General features: G+C 40.4%; 1 protein-coding gene across 2 annotated transcripts in view; it reads left to right on the top strand.

Annotated features, from left to right (window-relative positions):
• The window catches only part of spryd3 (SPRY domain containing 3), a 77170-nt gene that overhangs the window by 42553 nt on the left and 13876 nt on the right, over window positions 1-20741 (top strand). For both annotated transcript variants that reach the window (XM_030734834.1, XM_030734835.1), the window contains exon 8: window positions 7389-7446. In XM_030734834.1, coding sequence (XP_030590694.1) covers window positions 7389-7446 — 58 coding nt within the window. The remainder of the gene's footprint in view (window positions 1-7388; window positions 7447-20741) is intronic.

Here is a 20741-nt window from a genome sequence, read left to right as displayed (position 1 = left end):
GTATAAACACATTGAGAGTGAAAAGAGGTGAATGAAAAGAAACACTCAGTGCATCATGGGAACCCCCTAGCAGCCTAGGCCTATTGCAGCATAACTAAGGGATGGTTCAGGGTCACCTGATCCAGCTCTAACTATAAGCTTTATCCAAAAGGAAAGTTTTAAGCCTAATCTTAAAAATAGAGAGGGTGTCTGAGAGTTGGTTCCACAGAAGAGGGGCCTGAAAGCTGAAGGCTCTGCCTCCCATTCTACTCTTAAGTATCCTAGGAACCACAAATAAGCCAGCAGTCTTGAGAGCGAAGTGCTCTATTGGGGTGATACAGTACTATGAGGTCTTTGAGATAAGATGGGGCCTGATTATTCAAGACCTTGTATGTGAGGAGAAGTATTTTAAATTCTGTTCTAGATTTAACAGGGAGCCAATGAAGAGAAGCCAATATGGGAGAAATCTGCTCTCTCCTTCTAGTCCCTGTCAGTACTCTAGCTGCAGCATTTTGGGTCAGCTGAAGGCTTTTCAGGGAGCTTTTAGGACAGCCTGATAATAATGAAATATAGTAATAGAGCCTAGAAGTAATGAATGCATAAATTAGCTTTTCAGCATCACTCTGAGACAGAATTATCAAAGTTTCCTGGCCACCCCTTGTTCTTGCTCATGTCAGATGGTGGTGCTGGATGCTATTCCTTTTAAGCTGTTTTTGTGTCTGTAAAACATTTAATAGTGAGACAATACACCTACTAGATAAATGGTTGCAGCTTACGTCTTGAGACAGGATAATATTGCGCAATGCAAAAAAGCGGTCCTACATATTTGTTTAATAATAAATACTTTTTATCATCTCATTCTTAAATCAGCAAGCTGTGCCACTGTGACCAATGGATATGATGGCTGAATGTATGCCTAGGTGGATACTCCACTAAAAATCACTAATGATTTATGATCAGTGTTTCCTTTCATTATGAAATATTTCTAATTAATTTCATGTTATATGAAAAAAAAAAAAAACCTCTCCCTTCCAAAACAGTAACGTGACCCCGAACTTTTTAAGCAGTCATCCAGAGATTTGATTTTCAAACTTTCTGTCCCCGAGGTTCTGTCCCTGTTATCTGTGTAATGACATCAGTGCCAACTTTGATTGTATTGTCAAATGAATGTGATTTTGAATATATCTATAATGTATTTGCTTTGCAATAAGCTCTACTAACATATAATTCTGTCCCCTTATCAGCAACTTTCACACAATCACACAGAAGTTCCTGCTGCCTCTGGCTTATATCTGGTGTTCTTTTGAAACAGGCAAAGTTTCTCTGAGAAGGGATGTTTTGATTTCCTTGTGCCTCCTTGGCACCATTTGCTGTAGTTTCCAGGAGAATCTGTGAGGAGTCTTTTTACCTCTACTGCCTCACTATCAGTCAGAGGCTTTAATGTATTAATCAGGACATTTAATTTGTGTTAATAGAGTAAAATTTCATTCATTACTTTTTGTGCAGTTACAGTAATGATGATCGGTTGATACAGAATCCTCAGGTACACCAGGACTTGAACCGCAGTTCAGATGATCGTATTATCTGACAAGACATTTGGTATTTCCTTGGAAAATATCTCTAAATTTTGCTCCACATCTCTGTGTAAAGTGAAAAATACGCTGCCAGATTAAACGCCAGCTATGCACCCTTTCTGGCACTCTCTCAGTAACAGAGCAAATTTAGCATTTTATCTGATTTCATCTTGCATTTGCACTTACATCCATAAAAAAAATGATGGACATGCCCAAACAAATACGCACAGTTAGGCTGTTGTTCTCTTCTCTCGAGTCAGATCATCACCTAATGACAGACAGTTGCTGTTATGTGGGCAGCTAGAGGTTTTAGCCTGATGACATGGGGTTAAACAAACAGACCTGCATTAGTTCCCTACACAGCCTGTGCCCAACCCCTATAGGTGAGGCACGTACAAACAGAAACACAGTACTTTCCCTCCCCGCAAACTGTACCGTCCTCACACACGCACACAAACGCTCATACACGCACATCTGTGGTAATTCATAGCTTAAGTTATATTTTTAGACAGCTCTGATATGTCAGTGTGATAGCAGCTGTGAGAGATGAGTATCTGCTTCCACACGGTTTTCCTCTCTGCCCGCACCTTCCCACTCATACTTTTTCAGACTTGTTTACTCTGCCACAGTGTGGAAATGCAGGCTGCTCTGATAGCAGCTGTGGATCTGATATCGCAGGCCTTTGCTCTTCCGTGCTGTGGACGCATCCCGTGTGTTTATTATTCTTTCAAGCAGCTTTCAGTTCTTTGCATTGCTTTAGGCAAACAGGGGTAGTGACTGTGTTTCAAAAGCTTGGGGTTTGTGAGAGTAAACCAGCTGTTTGACATTTACTTACTCTAAAATTAATTCAGTCGTCGATAGAGGAGTGTAGGTGCAGATTAGTGGCACTGTCACTTACTGAATAACAAAACTTGCAGCATTGCAGGGTAAATGTCTAACAATGGTTTCTAACTTGGAGACATGTTAGAGGGCAAAAGCTGCGGGAGGACAATAACACAGGAAGGAAATAGTTTATCAGTTAATACTTTACAAAGTGTAGTAAACAGAAAAGAAAAATCGGATTCTTTTAGGTACATGTGCATTTTTTTAAAATCATTTTTTATAATCAACATCCTTTATCCAGTATATCCACTGTCCTTCCTCATGCACATAACCAAACCATCTCAGCCTTGCCTCACTATCTTTGTCTCCTCACTGCTCACTCCCAACAAAAATCTTAGCATCTTCAGCTTTGCCTCCTGTTTGTGCCGCTGTTTCAAACCATAGGTCATCATCATGGATGATGCCACAGTGACTACATCCATTTATCATAATGGATGACATTAATGAACTCAAATTAAAATGCTGCTCCAATCTTCCTGGTGGCTCTATTCTATGGAGCTCCAGTGAAACACTTTTTTATGCAACATATCTTATATCTTATATATTATTATTGTGTATCTATCTATATATTATAGTATGTATATGTGTATGATATATATATGAAGATAGATTTATACTTAAATATGTAAATATGTATGTGTGTGTGTATATATGTATATGTGTGTGTATGTATATACATATACTCTATTTTTAACTAGGTTATTTATTTAGTAATTTTCTCTTTGTACATCACTGCTGCAGTTCCTCCAAATTTAATCCGAGCCTATAACAACGAAATCTCGTTCTAATGCGCACTGTATGGTGCAATTTTGAATGACAATAAAGTTTGTCTATGTCTATGTCTGTGTCTAATTGGGGTTGTTTTGTGTGCACATGTGTTTGTGCAAACTTCCTCAAATTTCAAAGCTTTTGGGTCATAAGCCAAAGTGTTGGATAAATTGAAATTCTGACCTAACAAATTATGTTCAGTGAAGTCACCTCAGTTCACAAAGATGATGAGTGTCTCCACTGAATGTTTCCTGATAATCCGTCCAACAGCTGTTGAAACCTTTTACTCTAAGCTATAAATTTTTCTAACCTTTGGGTGGCTTGAGAAAATTTACCACCAGAGGTCAGAGGTGTCATCCTCTGCAGATAATGAATGTGTGATTTTTTTTTTTTTTTTTTTTTTTTTTTTTTTTTTAAATCACAAATGAATAAAAAAGTATGGAAATCTGGCCAACAGTTATTAAATCAGAGTTAGTGTAATCAGTAGGTTGTGGAAGGGTCAACATATTTATTTTGATGGGTGGAACACACTCAGGGCATGTTTTGAATTAGAAATGATGGATGCAACAATTACCACGAAGACATCTATGTAAACAAGCATTTAATGGTTGATCCATTCATCAGACGCAAGTCTGTGGTTTACATTAGAGACTCTAAATCTACCCCTTTATTTGTTTAGCTGTTCCTAATGTTGCCTTATTTTAAAAATCACTGATCAGGCTCATCAGTCAGGGAGAAAACACGCAGACGTTCCTTTCCTTCTCGGGGAACCCACATGCCAGTCAGCTCGAGGAATCCTCTGGCTTGTGGTTGAGACAAGGGGGAAGAGGAGCAGACTTGGCGGATCAAGGGGTTTCAGGCTTGGAGCAGCAGCTGCATTCCTCCATGTCTCTCTCTTCCTCTGCTGATGTTTCACTCTGTCCAACCTCCCCCCCCCCCCCCCATCCATCTCTATTTCCTGTTCCTCCAGCCCCAATGGGGTTGTCAGATGGGATCATCGATGTTTCCCTGATGTCGTGGCCTCTGTGTGCCTGTCCTGGCCAAGCTGTCTGTCTGCAGTATCCCTGTTGTTCACCTCACATTACTATTATTACTATTAGCACCACACAGGTGCTAATAGAAATAATTTCATCTGGCTTATTTTGCTTTGGGCGATGTATTACCTATTCATTCTCATCAGTCATCAGTCAAAGCCTGTTTGGAGAAAAGCACAGTTCCCTTCATAGTGACTTGCTAAAGGCTGATTTGTTTTTCTTTTCTGGACGTCATCCTGGTCATATTTGGATTTCTTTGACAAGATGAAAATGAAAGGTCTTCTGGTTGCCTTTTGTGTGCTAATGCTATCTGAAAAGAAGTGCAGTGGGGAGAGTTTACTTTAGAGAAAGAGAGAGGATGTGAACAAGTAAGCATTTAGAAGATATTGCCCACTGAGAGATGAAAGAGGACCATAATGTCATTGTGGCCTCTTTCTCTTTTCTCTCTTGTTCCGTAGTGTTTCTACAGTAATGGATGTGCAGCCTAGAAAACGGATAAAAATCTTTGGTAATTACCTCTGAGTCATTCTCTGATCTTATCCAGAAGTTGGCCTGATAGTTATTTCTGTTGGCATGGTGAAACCTGGAGAAAGGCACTCACACTGTTCATGCAGACAGATGGAAACAGAGACCGAGAGAGACAACACACCCTCAGCAGACGCTGACAGGTATCCAAAACAGATGATCCTCACACCCATTAGCATGTTAACATGGACAAAGAACGCATTTCAATCTCCGCTGGAAACACTGAAGACTGGCGTTCTACTTTGCAGAGCTGCCTAGATTTAAATCTGCAACTGTATGTGTGGTGTGCACGCTACCTGCCAGCCTGTTTAGCATAAATGAGTTATAAATTCAAACATAAAAAGATAGTATTTGCAGCCTAATAAATCATTGTAACCTTGTCATTAAAAAGTGAAATCACAGCCATTTTTCTGTTTTGATGAGAGACATCCAGCTTGGTGTGAGTGGAGTTGCTGCTGGAGCTGAATATCAGTACAAAACTCCTATTTGACCAAACATAAACCAGTTCTGATGAATTGCACATAAAGAATGAATGGAAGCTCTGCATGTTGTAGATTCAGATTCAAATCATTTACTAGCTGTAGATCATAGAAAAGATGGTTATATCTTCCAGGTCTTAAAAGCAAAGCCAAAGCCTTAAGCATGCCTTCTTTCTAATGACCAGCAGGAGGCGGCTCCTCTAGCGTCAAAAGGAAGCCCAGTTGTGTAGAAGTGGGAAAGCAACCCTTGGTTCCACTGCCCTTTGACCTCTGTTCGCTTGTTCTTGTTTAATTATAGCCTCAGTTGTTACTGTGAAGGCATTTTTAGTACAGCATGACGTATATTTTTTAAATGTGATGCAGCACGCAGAAAGCCAGCCAAAGACAGACTGACACAAAAGCAGCCAAGCAATCATGCAACTGAGAACAACCAGACTCTTCAATATTATCAATGTTTATCACTGTCTGCAAATGTAATTTATTGATCAGTTTCGGATGCAGAATTTGCAAATAAACACTATTTTTGCCTCAAATCCTCATCCAGCAAACCTCACAGCTGTGAGTGGAAAACACCCGGTCTACACACACGCCACACACACCTATTGGTACGATCTGGCCGGTCAGTCAGCAATAATTTGTCCTCTTAGTGATACTGGAGACTTTTCCATCATTGGCCCATTGCGATAACGCTGTGTTGATTGTGACTGATTGACAGTTTCTTATAAACCTAGTGGTGTTTTTGTCAGAAGTTTAATTATTTATGAACACGCTACAAGTGAGTTATTTGCATTGTTACTAAATCATAATAATTCAAAGAACGGACACAGTTCGATATCTTCAAGTTAAAAATTCACAGAAAATAAACATAAATTAATTTTTCTTTGCTTGTTAATGTAGATGTTTAGAAATTTTAGGAAATAAGAAAAAGTACAAATTTTAAACCTTTTGACTTTAGCCTGTTTTTCACTGTGTCACAAATTATGATCCCCTGTAGTCACATTTACAAGGGAGGTAATCATACCTTATATAGTCTACACTTCAGACTCAAAGCTTAAACAGAAGTTGCTGTAGCATCCTATTTCACAAACGCTTGGTTTTTAAATGACATGTCTTTTTAGTATTTGAGCTGTGATATGCAAACTGCTGTAAAGTTGTCAGTTAGTTTGGAGCTGATACCGAGTAAAAGTTCATTAAATGTAAACATGAATTAAGCTAGCAGCACTAGAGTCTTGCAGTACTGAGACCTTCCCAAGACCGCTGAGACATGTTAATCTCCCCAGCATGTCTTCGGTCTGCCCCCTGGGTCTCCTTCTGGTTGGAAATACCCAAACACCTCACCTAACAGGCATCCTAGTCAGGTTCCTAATAACCTCAACCGGTTCCTTTCAAGTGCTGGCTGATAACGGTTGTACTCAGAGCTCCTTTCAAATGACCAATCTCCTCATCCCATCTCTCAGGCTGAGCACTGACACCCTTTGGAGGAAGCTCATTTCCGCTGCTTGTATCTGTAATCTTATTTTTTTTGGTATCTACACACAGCTTGTGGCTGTTAGTGAGGATAAGGACGTAGATTGACTGATAAATTAATGGCTCCGCCTTCACGCTCAGCTCTTTCTTTACCACAACAGACCGATACAGTGTCCGCATCACTGCAGACAGTGCACAATCCATCTCTCAATCTCCCCCAGATACTTAAACTCCTCCACTTGGGGCAGCAACTCAGTCCCAACATGGAGAAGGCGCTTCATTTGTAGCTGAGAACCATGGCCCTAAGGTTCGGAGGTGCTAATTCTCATCCTAGTTACTTCACACTCGGCTCCAAACTGCCCCAATGTGAGCTGGATGTCTGCTTGATGAAGCCAGCAGGATTTCTTTTAACAGACTACATAAAGAGTTTTTTCTCACCTGAGAATACGTTAATCTGGGTTGACATGACATCAGCCCGTGAGTCTGTTTTAAATTTATTAGTTTGTTTTTCAGACCAATTGATATTCAGAAATGTCTGTTACATTGGTTTAAATGAAATAATGAAATATCTATTTCAAGGAGAGGCTGTTTGTGCTATTCATTAGCTCCTCTTATCTTTTAATCAGTAAAGCTGCGTGGTGCCAATATCTATTGTGACCCGTGTATCTGTGTTTGTGCAGGACTACCCCAAGAACAGACATCCGGGGTGGAGCCGAGGATCAGTGGCTTACCATGCAGGTGAGATTTTAACTTCATTTCCTCTTATTTCTTAGTTTCCATCAGTGCGTTGAAGTTCACAAAAAGAAAGTCGTGTGCGGTTTGTTTTTGTTGTATTTTCCTCTCAGTGTGGAATTACCCCTGTAGTCTTGTTTCAGTGGAATACATGAATTGAGTTTACTTCCTCTGAAGCATCCTTTGCTGCCTTTAGATGCCAACATCACAGAGGGCCGACTCGGCTGAAGGTTTAAGGTGCCTAACACAAACAGAGATCAAGGAAGATTGAAGACAGAAAGACTGATAAAACAGACGGTGACAGCACCAGAAAGATAAAAAGGACCAAATCTCAGTTTCTCTTTATCTGTTTTTCTGTGGGAGCTCGGTCAGCTCTATAAGTGATGAACCGAAACCCGAGTTTAGTTAAAGCTATCTTTATCTTCCTTTGCTTACACACACACACACTCACACACACACGTTCAGTCTTGATTGTTTGTGACGACAAGCTTGTGAACATTATCTGTACAGGCATCTGCACAAACCCCCACAGTTCCCATTCCAGGCCTCAGCACCCCTCACTAACAGTGCTAAGAGATTAGCTATCAAACATTTGTGCCATGATGTGGGAATAGAGGCAGCTAGGTAGGTGGTTGTTATTACTTGGTGCAAGCTACTGTGGGTAGCCAACTCTTTATCTGAAAATCCAATGTCACAGTCAAGATCTTGTTAGTCGTTATCTGTCCAAAGCATGTTACGAGCTAGCTGGCTTTTATCTACTTTATGTTGTTCTGAAGCATCCCGTTGTTATTTTTTCTCAAAGGGAATTTCTGCAGCTCTTACTCTGAATGATTCACTATAACACACTATAAATGTCACTTTCCGTTCATGTTTTTCCACCACAAAAAGCGTAGGATTTTATTTTTAGAGGAATGTTTATATACTTTATTCCATTTGACCTCCAAATAAGCTATCAAAACACATTTTCTTGTTCACTCCGCACATTCCATTTATGTTTTAAGTTAATGTTTATAGCCTTAAATCCCCATATCCCTTTGCAGAGTCCATTTATACTTGTGATTTATTAATAATAATAACAGTTGATGCTATGTATCCTGCCGGGGTCTGTGGATGATGCCTCATTGCTGAGTGACAGACGAGGCCCGTCTTTCACAGAGGCTCACCGTGCCAGTCCCAGAGGTCTTGCGCTGCGGTCTGCCTGGTTTGGCTGCTGTGCATTGGACACCGCAGCAATGTGCACGCCCCAGCAGAGCTCGCATTAATCTTATTTGTTACAGACTAAAATGATATATGTGGTTTTCCACGCTGTGCATATGAGGTTTGCTTTCCATGCTTGGGTTAATGTGTAGACTCTAATCCAGCAATTCAGAATCAACAGTCAGGGCCTTTTCTTCATGTCTCTCCTTGCTCCTCCATGCATCCTTTCATTGAAAGGCTCGGCAATCTCAAGGATTATATGTGGACACTTTTTGACAGGGTGACAAAAGCAAACGCAGTATTTAAAAGAGTACGTTGGTGGTTTTCTTTTTTTTTTTTTTTTTTTTTTTTTCCCTTTTTGTTCCTGAGGTACACTAAACTACTGTTGCTAGTCTTCTTTCTCAAATTTGAGACATAAAGCTTCAACTTGTGACATCACCCTCACGCTCTCTGTGCTTGTCCCTGTGAGCGATCCATCTCTCACAGCTCAGCAGAGTTCCTCTCCATGTTGTCTTTGGTCTGCCTTTCTTCCTTTTCCTGATGGCGACCATCTCAGGGCAGACTTTGGTTTGTTCAGATGATGGGAAGACATAGAAGACCTTGATTGCGCTGTAGGACTTCACATTGCTGTTGTAGAGGCTCATGTTGGTGTTCTGTGCAAGCTGCCTATATTTCCAAATGGAGCGGAGCCTGCTGAACGACCCCTTTGCTTTACCTAATATATGCTTGATAAAGGTACACCACAAGGTGATCATAAAGTTCAAGGCATACCTGTATTCATATCTGTGCGTTTTGACATGTGCACAGCCCCTTTGATTGTATTGTCAGATGACGCTTTTAAACAGCTTGTCTGGACCAAGCATGACGCTGAATATGTCTCTGTTTCAGATCCAGTGATCTTTTAAAGAGATGTTTGGTTTCCAATACTCTTTTCCCACCGACACAGTGCTGGTGGCCAATCCAGAGCCATTTCAAAGAAATGTATGGAATGGCTTCTTTTTCACTCATTTTCAGTCCAGTCCTTGTACTTGACCATTTTCAGAGGAATGAACATTTTCTATTGGTTTGTTCAGCCACTTAACACTGACCTGTGAATCATTCAAACGTTAAAAAAAAAAAATGCATCTAACTCAATGGATGAATCAGTGTCGTGTCTACACATAAGAGACAACTTGGCAAAAAAAAAGCAAGTTTAAATTGTATCATCAGACATCAGACTGGTAGCTGTTCACAAGAACACATAATTTGTGCCCATTTTTCTTTTAGTTTAATCTATGAAAAATGCCAAAGATAAAACAGTTTGACAGACATAAAATAATATTTTTGCACCAACAAGTGATTCCCAAAGAACTATTAGCTGAAAACTCTGTAAATTAAGGAAACTGGACAAATAGAAGACGAAAGAAGAAATGGCAGAGCTAAAAAAAAAAATCAACAGGAGATGACCAGTATCTGAAAGTCAATTATGACTGCAGAAAAGTACCATCAGATTTTGATCCACCATGCAGTACCATCTAGAAAGCATCTAATTGGTTACAGCTTCATTTTTCAGCATGACAATCACCCCAAACACAATGACAGTGCAGTAAAAGCATACCTGGATAAAAAAAAAACACACAATGGAGCACCATCAGTCATAGATTGGCCTCCCCAGAGGCCAGACCTCAACATTAGAATAGAAATCCCTTTATTTGTCCCACAATGGGGAAATTTCAGAAATTTCACGGAGAACATGAAAACTCCATACAGGCCCAGGTGGAATCGAACCCAGACCTTCTAGAAAGATGTCATTCTAGCTGTGAGGCAGCAGTGCTAACCACTACGCCACTGTGCTGCTTAGTCTGATATTGAATTCAAGTTTTTATTGGGCATGAAGGATGAAGGGCTAACAAAAGGGGTTCTCTGTGAAGTTCCACTGAAGGTCATGTTTCTGCACAGAAGTATGTCTATTATTTTATGGTTGTGTTTTTATATTAGCCCGTGGTACAAATATCTGCCAAATTATTCTTGGCAGATCTTGGCTCCAAATAAACAGTTAAAGCTGATTGTTATACTGTGATCAGTGCTGTTCTTTCATGCACTGGCAGTGAAGGTGTTTATCATTAGCTATTAAGAAGACTGAACTGAAACACCGGGGGGACCGAGCGTTTGCTGTGGTGGTGCCCAAACTATGGAATGAGTTGCCCCTCTGTTAGGCTGGGCCCAACACTAGAGGTCTTTAAATCTCATTTAAAAAAAACACCTTTTTTCTAAGGCATTTCAAAATGCCAGTCTCTAGTTAGTTTGAGTCATTTTGGGAACTGCTTTTATATTTTTATTTAGTACTCCTTTTATGGTTTATCCTTTTAAAATTATTATTATTTTTTATGTTTATTTTTTTGTGTTGTATTGTATCTGGAAGGCGCTTTGTTCAACTTTGTTGTCTTTCTAAGTGCTCTATAAATAAAGATGGATTGGATTGGAAGAAGGTAACAGTAGATTGTATGATTTACAGGAAAATGGGCAAATTGCATAATCACACAGGGTGACATTTGTCCTTTTTTCAAATAAAACTTCACAAACAGCCTGACACCAGAGCTCAGCTTCTTTTGGCCTCATTTATGGTACATGGCATTGAGCATGCAACCAGTGTTGATCAACATCACATTTGATGCATATTATTGACTTTAGAGGTTGTTATTTTAGTCCAGATAATTTCCAGGTATTTGCACTGTATTTTCCAACCATATCACTGCTCCTTTGTATAGCTTGTATAGTTTGAGAGTTCTTTGGCCAGCGCTGGTGCTATGACAAGTGTTTATATTGGAAGCTTGCCCAGCATGGACCTCCATCCTTCGTGTTGGCTCCACAAGTTAATGGGCCATGGGGTGCTGTTGGTCCCTATGGGCCCTATCAGGTGTAACCAGCCATCCAACCAGTGAGTGCTCCTCAGCAAGCCCCATTAACCCTAACACCCCCCCCCCCCCCCCACACACACACACACACACACACACACACACACGCACACCTTTCCATCAGTGACTCACACGTGCTATGACTCAACACCCACAGCTAAAGGTTGTGCCCGACCACTGCAGCCACTATCCATCCATCTCAACAATGCCAACCAAGATAAAAGGGCTCAGTCTAACTTCAGTGACAGGGTCTAATCTGATTCAGCCTCTCAAAAACAATTCAACAGCAACTTGTTACGTAAGGGGGATAATATCACTTTCTTACCTTGGGACAGATTAGATTTGGATGGCATTGTCTGTGTAACACTTACAGGCATAAAGAGGGGCTTGTAAATGCACTTACTGTGGTCTGAATCTAAGCTTTGTCTCTACCACACAAAATAATTTATTTGTAATAATTAATATGTGTTTACAATATGCGAACAGCCACTTATTCTGCTCTGCTACATACTTCTATTCTTGGACTCTACCAGAGCTGTAAAGTAATTAATCACATTTCAAAATAATTCTTATCCTGGACTTTGGTGCAGAACTCACATGCTAGCGATGCTTCAACAACGGCGGGCATGCCTGAAGTGGTGCTGCAAAAATGTAACTTTTCTTAACTTGGGCCTTCTGTGTGACCATCTTCGATTTACATGAAAGTTTTATAGTCCAAAGTTTGGATGTATGCACTGCTGTGAAAAAGTATTAGCCTCATTCCTAATTTCTTTTTTTTTCTCATACTTGTTACACTCATGTTTCAATTCATCGAACAAATTTTATTATAAGACAAAGATAATACAAATAAATACAAAATGCAGTTTTTAAATGGAGATTATAAAGGGTAAGGCTATGCAAACCTAACTGGTCCTGTGTGAAAAAGTAATATATCCTGAAAAGTATTTGATAGGTGAAAATTTCACAACGAACATTATATATATATCCGAACATTGGACCATAAAATCTTTAGGTAAAATGGGATCACAGAGCTTCAAGAGTAGAAAATACTGTCTGAAAACTGAGCCTTCAGAGAGTTTATACTTAATATGAGCATCTCTCATTAAAACATTATATATTTGACAGAAAATAAGGAAAAGCAGAATAGTAGTTTGCTCAACTAAACATAGGCAAAAAATGCATTTCAGCTTCCAAAGTAAAAATAATATAGTTTTATTTAGCCTACCATGATAAAAACAAACAAACAACAAAAGCAACAACTGCTCACATTGCAGAAGCTTGATCTGGAGGATTTTTGGTCAGTGGATTATTAAACTTGTTGCCAGTTTTCTGTCAAAGTACTTGAACTAATTAATTGACTGACTCATAGTTTTTAGCTATAAGGGGATTATATTCCTCAGTCTACCTGCCAGCATGTCCGTGCATGTATCTGCATCGCATTTATGGAGCCATGACTAATTTTAACCCACCACATATGATCTACTTTTGTTTTTCGGTTGTTGTTCTATTTCATGTCTAAAATGTCATAAATATTGAAAAACTATTTCCCCCAAAAATTGTTTTTCCAACAAAAATCCAGAGATAGTCAAACTGGAAAAGATGTAACCACATAATTTTTGAAAATGTAACTGCAAAAAATGAATTAGAATATTAATTTTGATCCCTTAAACAGCTCCATAAACCAGCTAATCATTAAACATCATCAGGTAACGCAGTAGATCACGTGATTTACAGGAAAACGGGCAAATTGCATAATCCACTATAAATATCGTATTCATCACTATAGGACGAAGATGGCCTGGTGTTGTTCCTACAACATTGTCAACATCAGTGTTGTTCCAGGACCGTCACTGGAACTGACTAATCACGCTTTTGTAATGTCATAGCTTTGCCGATTGGGGAAAAAGACCGCATGTGGGAGAATTTTGTCTTCAGGGCTTTCTGCCTGAAAGCCACGCCAGAAAGGCTTTTTAATACATGGGTAACATTGTGAGAGAGTCTATTTTAATGCAAACCCATGATCTTTTCCTAAACAAATCCAAGTAGCATTCATGCTTAAGCCTAACCAAGCAGGTTTTTTTTTTTTTTCCTTTTACCTAAACCTAACCATGCTCATTTGGCAACAGTTTTTTTTTAAATAATAAGTCCAGTAAGTCTAAAAATAATAACTCCACATTTACTTTTGGATTCACATGGGGCACAAAACCCAGTCTCATTGGTGAAAGTCCCATGTTTGATCCCTTCATACACTACAGCTTTATCTTTATGTGGACTTCATCAAAGTTTGTTTCCTCTGTTATTTTTTGTTAATTTCTCACCTAAAGTCAGCTGGGAGAGCCTCTGCCCCCCTGTGACCCTCACACTTGTCCCATGTTGGGGGTGGTGTGGAGATGATATATAATGCGCCATGTGGAAGTTTCACGCTCACCACCAAAAAATGAAAAGATCAGTATAAATAGTGTTTTTTGTTAAATGTACATTGGTTATTCCTGTTTTCATATGTGATTATGGTGTTCAAAATAAGTCTGATACACCCATACACCACGGGGGAGGAGGCCCCGTGGTAGACCCAGGACACGCTGGAGGGATTATATCTCTCGGCTGGCCTGGGAACGCCTTGGGGTCCCTCCGGATGAGCTGGAGGAGGTGGCTGGGGAGAGGGAAGCCTGGGCTTCTTTGCTTAGGCTCCTTCCCCCGCGACCCGGCCCCGGATAAGCGGGAGAGAATGGATGGATGGATGGATGGACACTCATAAAAAATATATTTGTCTATGAAAGAGAAGCTCTGATCACTTATCTGCTCTGAGCACTCAAAGCACTTCTTACTACAAGTGTCTTTGACTAGTTTACACATACAGTCATATAGCTCTTTATTCCTTTATGCCTTTAAGCACTTTCTGACTATCACTGCACACACTCACGCTTTGATGGGTGCATCAGGAGTAGTTTGGGGTTCAGTATCTTGCCCAAGGTCTTTTAGGCACGCAGACTTGAGGAACTGGAGATTGAGCCACCAACCTTATGATAAGATGATGACGCGCTCTGCTTCCTGAGCCACAACTGCCTAAAATGACCTGATACCAAGTGTACGCCAAGAACACAACAATTATGCAACGGCAGCTCTGCTCTGTTATGAAAGAAAGATCTCGAAAATACCTTGATGATAAGACCATCCACAACTTGCACAGTTATATTCACAAGTAAAGCAAGAGCATCAGGTCATCAACTGATTGTTAATGAAGGACTTTCTAGTACACTTAGGTGTACAGTAGGATGGAAGAGTGTAAAAAAGGGGTCTGACGTATATCTTATTCTCAAAGTATGTTCTTTTGCTCATGATTTACACTTGTTGGCAACAAGATAGCCAAGGTATTTTGACTGCCATCACGTTTAAGGCCTACAATAGACTGCTCACCTGTCCAGGTTGTACCCCACCTTTCACCCCGTGGCCTTGAATTGGATAAATGGAAGAAAATGGATGAATGGGTGTATAACTGTGCAATGATATGGGTGGTATTTGTAAGACTATTTAATAACTTCAGAACAACACAATAATACAACACTGTACAAGCTGATACACAACAGCTTGCTCATGCTGGTTAGCTAAAGACATCATTTTTATTTTTAGTTTAGCTTTAGTTAGTAATAATGACAATGAGTTAGAGTTCTTCCACTACAATATGAAAAGGTGTAAAGGTAATATGTTATAGCATATACAGTATAACACTGTGCTACATGTACCGATACCTGTGAATGACCAAATCACACGCTTCAAAAGCAAATGACACACATTCACCTGTGTGAAACAAACCAAGAAGTGGCAAGATCATCCTAGTGTCTGTCACTTATCAGTCGCTGCCAGCATTATTAAAAAGTCTGTGATTTGGTAGATTACAATGGGTGCTCAGTATGGATCCAGGTAATCCAACACCTCACCTTACTCACATCCCTGAGAGGCTTCCACTACCCCAGGGGTTACGTGATGCAAACTGCTTTGCAAAGATCTTTTCTTGACACTGAGTGGTCATTATGAGTAAATGCAAAGGACAGAATTTAACTTGCAAGTCTCATTTCTCTGAGAACCTTTGTATATAGTCTCACTAGAAAGAAAAGGCACTTTGGGGGAAGATGCATTTTGATATTTTGCACCTCTGTGAATACACCATGGAGGTTATTGAATTTCAATTAGCTGTGTGTTTCTTTATGTGTACAGTTAATTAAGGGATTGGGCTAAGAGCTGGTCACCATTAAGGGTTGATTGATTATAACTGACGGTGACTGGCACCCCAGCATTTGCCATCAACCACCATAAGATATACATAACTTCACCACTGCAGAGACTCTGCAGCCTATACTGGTTTATTCTGGGGTGGCTCTAACCAGAGATTAAGGAAATATATTGTTCATATATGCATCAACTGGGGCCTCACTGGGAAATGAGCCCAGGATGTATGTCATATCGTATATCATCATCACACGGCATCTGCCATGTGGTTTTAACAAACAGCAGATGCCGTGTGGGCTTATCTCATTTTGCTTGTGATAAACCCACATGGCATCTGCAAATGGAATTTGTAGTACATTTTTAGCAGCATGTGCACGTGCATGTGTGGCATCACGGAAGATCATAAATATTTAGGCTTAATTTTTCATGTTTTAGGAGTCAGTGAAGTCATTGTTCCCTGGGCAGGGAAGCCCGCTTTTTTTCCGGGCAAACTCTCATGTTACAAGAAAGTTTTTCTCTTCCCAGCTAGTCTCGGTCGTCAGCCAGGCGCTCTTAGCTGCTCAGGAGCCACAGAGCCTGAGCGCTCCTCCTGAGGGCCCAGTGCCAAACCCTGAGCCCAGATCCATTTTTCACCCTCTTGTTGTTCCTACTGTAGATATAACACCTGGTAGCGATGACAGTTATTGAGAGACCAAATCTATTATCTTGACTTTAAGTTCAACAACATCACCAATGTGCTGCTCCGTTTAGCATCCTTGGTCAACACCTCTGCTAATTTTAAACTGCCCGTTTTCAGGCACCCCCTCACCATTTCCACTATAGTCTACCAATATTCAGCCTTTTTTGCCCTAAAACACAGTGGATGAAGTGAAAGGCTGCAACAAGGCCCAGTATAAGATAAATAATGATTATTTTGAACAGTGAATCATCCAAAGCTACTCTTTAAGAGTCCAGGAATAAAAACACGGAGCTGGAAATGAGCAGCTGAGGTCCCCTTTGAGGGTAATTAACTCTGTACACCCACCATAAATTAGCTTTGAACTGGCAGCACGGTGGCGCAGTGGTTAGCACTGCTGCCTCACAGTTAGAATACCATCTGGAAGGCCTGGGTTCGATTCCACCTTGGCCCAGGCCTCTCCCTCTCTCTGTGTGGAGTTTGCATGTTCTCCCCGTGCTTGCGTGGGTTTCCTCCGGGGACTCCGGTTTCCTCCCACATTCCAAAGACATGCACTTACTGGGGTTAGGTTAATTGGCTAATCTAAATTGCCCATAGGTGTGAATGTGAGTGTGAAAGGTTGTTTGTCTCTCTGTGTTGGCCCTGCGACAGGCTGGCGACCTGTACAGGGTGTACCCTGCCTCTCGCCCTATGACAGCTGGGATAGGCTCCAGCCCCCCCCGCGACCCTGAACAGGATAAGCGGAAGTGAATGGATGGATGGAAATAAAAGGGATGCGAGTGTCGTTAGTTTCTATAACACAAAGATAGGATCCTCTCTGTTCATCAGATCATCAAAAAACTTGCAGATCCAGCAGGAAAACTGGACCTCATAACTGATGAAAATTAGAAAAAGGAAGAAACAGCAGCAAGAGTTATTTCAAAGATTAGTAAGCACTACCGGATACAAATTAATACCATGGATCCTGCAAAACAGAAAGGCTTCTGAAAGTTTTTTTTTTCTAACAGATACTGCAGTTGTGTGTTATTTAATTATACATCCATTATTTATCTCCCTAAAAGTCCCTTTTTCAAGAGTGACTTGATCATGTTATAACAATGATAAATACAATCAATCACACAAATGCAACTGACATACTGTACAAGTGCACACAGAATCCAGATTATATGCAATCATTTAGCCCCCAATCACACAGGCCTACAGAACAGTCAGCAACCATCTGGCAACTACCAGTTGCTAGGGAAGATATATATTGCCCAACTAGGTTGTGAGTGGTAGCTGGAGGTTGATGGCTGCCGCTACGTTAAATCTGTCACAATGAGGGTGCTGTACAAAAACCTCCTTGTCATTGCTTTGGTCTGTAACAGATTGCCACAGTCATCTGTAGTTTGCATGGAAGGCGCCAACTCATCTGGAAACACTCGCCATTTACTCTCTGAGCTGTAGTCAAAGTTGAAAAACTGTGACGCAAACTGGAAGCGAAGAACTTTTGCCTTCAAGGCAAGACAAACGTTCTCCATTTCTGGTTTTTATTGCATTTTTCACATTTTCACTAGTGCTTGGTGAGCAGTTTGCAAGTCTTTGCAGACATGTCGGCATCTTCCATGCTATATACCGGTGACTGCAGCAACCTGCTAGTGTACAAAGCAATCGCAAGGAGATTTTTGTTACAGTACCATATACCTCTTTGCAACATGCTACGACTGACAGCAACCACTTGCCACGTGGTTGCAGAACACATTTTTCCCTTGAGACTGGTCACTGACTGGTCTGTAGGCCTGATCAAGAACAAATATATTTCAGTCACACTGACCGAGAGTACTGTCTTTAAAACTGAATTAATGGGCATCCACAAAGTGACTGGCAGTGAAGTGGTGACAATGGACCAAAGAAAGAGAAGTTTGTTATGCCTGGTAAAAATAAATTGTGGTTTATACCATGCAGTGAAATTCTCATTTTGCTTGTCTTTTTTCACACAAAATAATAATAAAAAAGTTAAATGAAACAAAAATGCAAGAATTCAAAATTAAGGCTGAAGTAACAAGTAAGGTGCAAACAATCTCAGTGACATTTGGTGGCTTCAAACAAGGTTAGGTGAAGCCGCCAAACTCTTGACTTTTTGAGTCATGAGTTTGAAGTGCTAACCAGTGCGTGCGGATAATACAGCTGATTAACAAACAGGGGGACGGTAAATACGTAACTATTAAGCAACCAGAGCCTTTATATGTGGACAGGGGCTTCAGTCCCGCTCAAAGTAACCAGTCCTGACTCCTCTACTTTTCAGCTCCTGTATTTTTTTGCTGCAGACTAATTGAGGAAAAAAGGGCAGCATATTTAAAAGCTGTCTGTGGATAAATAATTGGAAAATATAGTGAGAGCGAAGGCCATATTGATTTTACAGATTTTTATACATGTATGTCAGGGATAAGGTTGTGTGCAGGAGAGCTCCAACAACACTTAACGTCGATGTCTGGAGCTGCTTTTCTTAAACTTTGAGGACACACAGAAGATGCTTAAATTCACTGGGCAGATTGTTGCTTTCTTTTTTTAAACTTAAAGGACTGCATTTACACTCTGCTGGGATCACTTTGAAAACCTGAATTCTTTCAAATGGCACCAAGCTGTTTCTGTCATAGTCCAAGTTCATTCTGTTTTATTTCAACATGTTTGTCCCTACAGCACATCTGCGTAAATTTCATGAGTATCCAGATTATATCTTGGTGTCTTCTGCAGTTCCATTATTTTTTATGTTTCTTGTGGATGTGCAATACCAAATCTATTAACTGCCAGCAAACTGTGTGAGAGTATATAATTTTCTGTAGGAAACATCCCTGCAGCCACAGCCCTTGATGTTCTGCCAGGCTCTTCCTACCTTTCCTCTCCCAGTCAGCTAGCTCCATCCGTGGGCCCCAAACCTGGACTTGCACACTCCAGCTCACCTCCAACGCCAGTCCTTGTCGCTCTCCAAAGCCCTGCTCGTCTATTTTTAGCCGTGCTGCGCCGCATGCCGGCGTGGCTCCACTGTTTGCCTAGTGTGTGGTGTTGTGACAAGGGCCCGCATGGGAGCCGTAATGATACAGTGTCTCCGTCTGCCTCCCGGTGCTCAGATAGAGATTGTTTAAACAGTATCCTGAGCCGGGGACGGGTCCCATGACAACTCCATAAATATTTACCAGCAGCAGCCACGCCGCTTCACTTGAGGAAAGCTTGTCTGCAGGCTACCTCTGCAATGTTTTTCTTTTGCCCCGCTTTTCCATTGTCGCTCAGAACTATAGTATGTGTTGTTTTGGTGATTTCCTTTGAATGTTGTTGATGTCTTTTTTTTTTTTTTTTCTTTTTTTTTGGAGACAAGTGTTTTTTAGTGGCTGTTTTTTTTTCGCCTTTACACGTCATCATCTGACTGGAATGTCAGGATGTCCTGTATGTTAGTGCTACACTGGATGTACACATATTAGCCTGTGTGGTAAACACATTAAAAAAAAATACTGCAGTCCGGTTCACTGAAGCTCAGCCTTGTGTTGATGTTGATTTGTGAAACTGTAGAAAAGTAGAGAGAAGAAGATGAAAAATTTTCATCACAATAATTATTTTATTGCCTACATTGCAAATGTTTCTGCACTAAACACCTACAAATTAAATGCATTTCATCAGTGAACTGCTGCAGAAAGCCTTTTCTTTTTATTTCATGGAGGTTCAGTCAGCGCTGTTTGGAAGCATCACACAAAAGTGATTTACAAGTTATTGCAAATTGTGGCTGTGTCCAGTTCCACAATTGAAAGTTGCAAATAAATTTGAGAGCAAGTCCTCCTGCATGCTCATTAGTGGTTGTTTCTTTGGGTTACTTTAACTTGTCAAAATTAGTGTGTGAGGGAAGGAAAAATTATGTTACAAGTTGCAGCTTGCATGTTGCAGAGTTGAAGAAACAAGGCCTGAGACGCTAGCAGTTCCTTTGTTGCTGCTGCTGCTAGTGTCAGTTTTCACTCAAACTTAAGTGATTGAGCATGATTTATGGTGTTTTAATGAGTTACCTGTCTAGGTTTGAGTCATGTTAATTTATTTAAATGTTTAGAGAGTGCTTGAGACTACAGGAAACTGCTGGAAAAACATTGTGTAAAAAATAATTATAGGGGTTATTGTATTGTCGCTGCTGGTTTCACGTCATGATTTTATAGTTTGTGATAATGGTTGCGGTTTTAAAAAAAAGTTTAATGTAATTAATCCTGCAGAAATCCTACACACATGCACGCACGCACACACACACACAAAAAACATAAATGCATTTATAATAAAATTATTAAATGGACAGTTCA

This window comes from Archocentrus centrarchus, chromosome 7, assembly GCF_007364275.1.
Source record: "Archocentrus centrarchus isolate MPI-CPG fArcCen1 chromosome 7, fArcCen1, whole genome shotgun sequence".
Taxonomy (NCBI): Eukaryota; Metazoa; Chordata; class Actinopteri; order Cichliformes; family Cichlidae; genus Archocentrus; species Archocentrus centrarchus.
The sequence above is the reverse complement of the archived record's forward strand: the minus strand, read 5'-3'. Positions and strand labels throughout refer to the sequence as shown.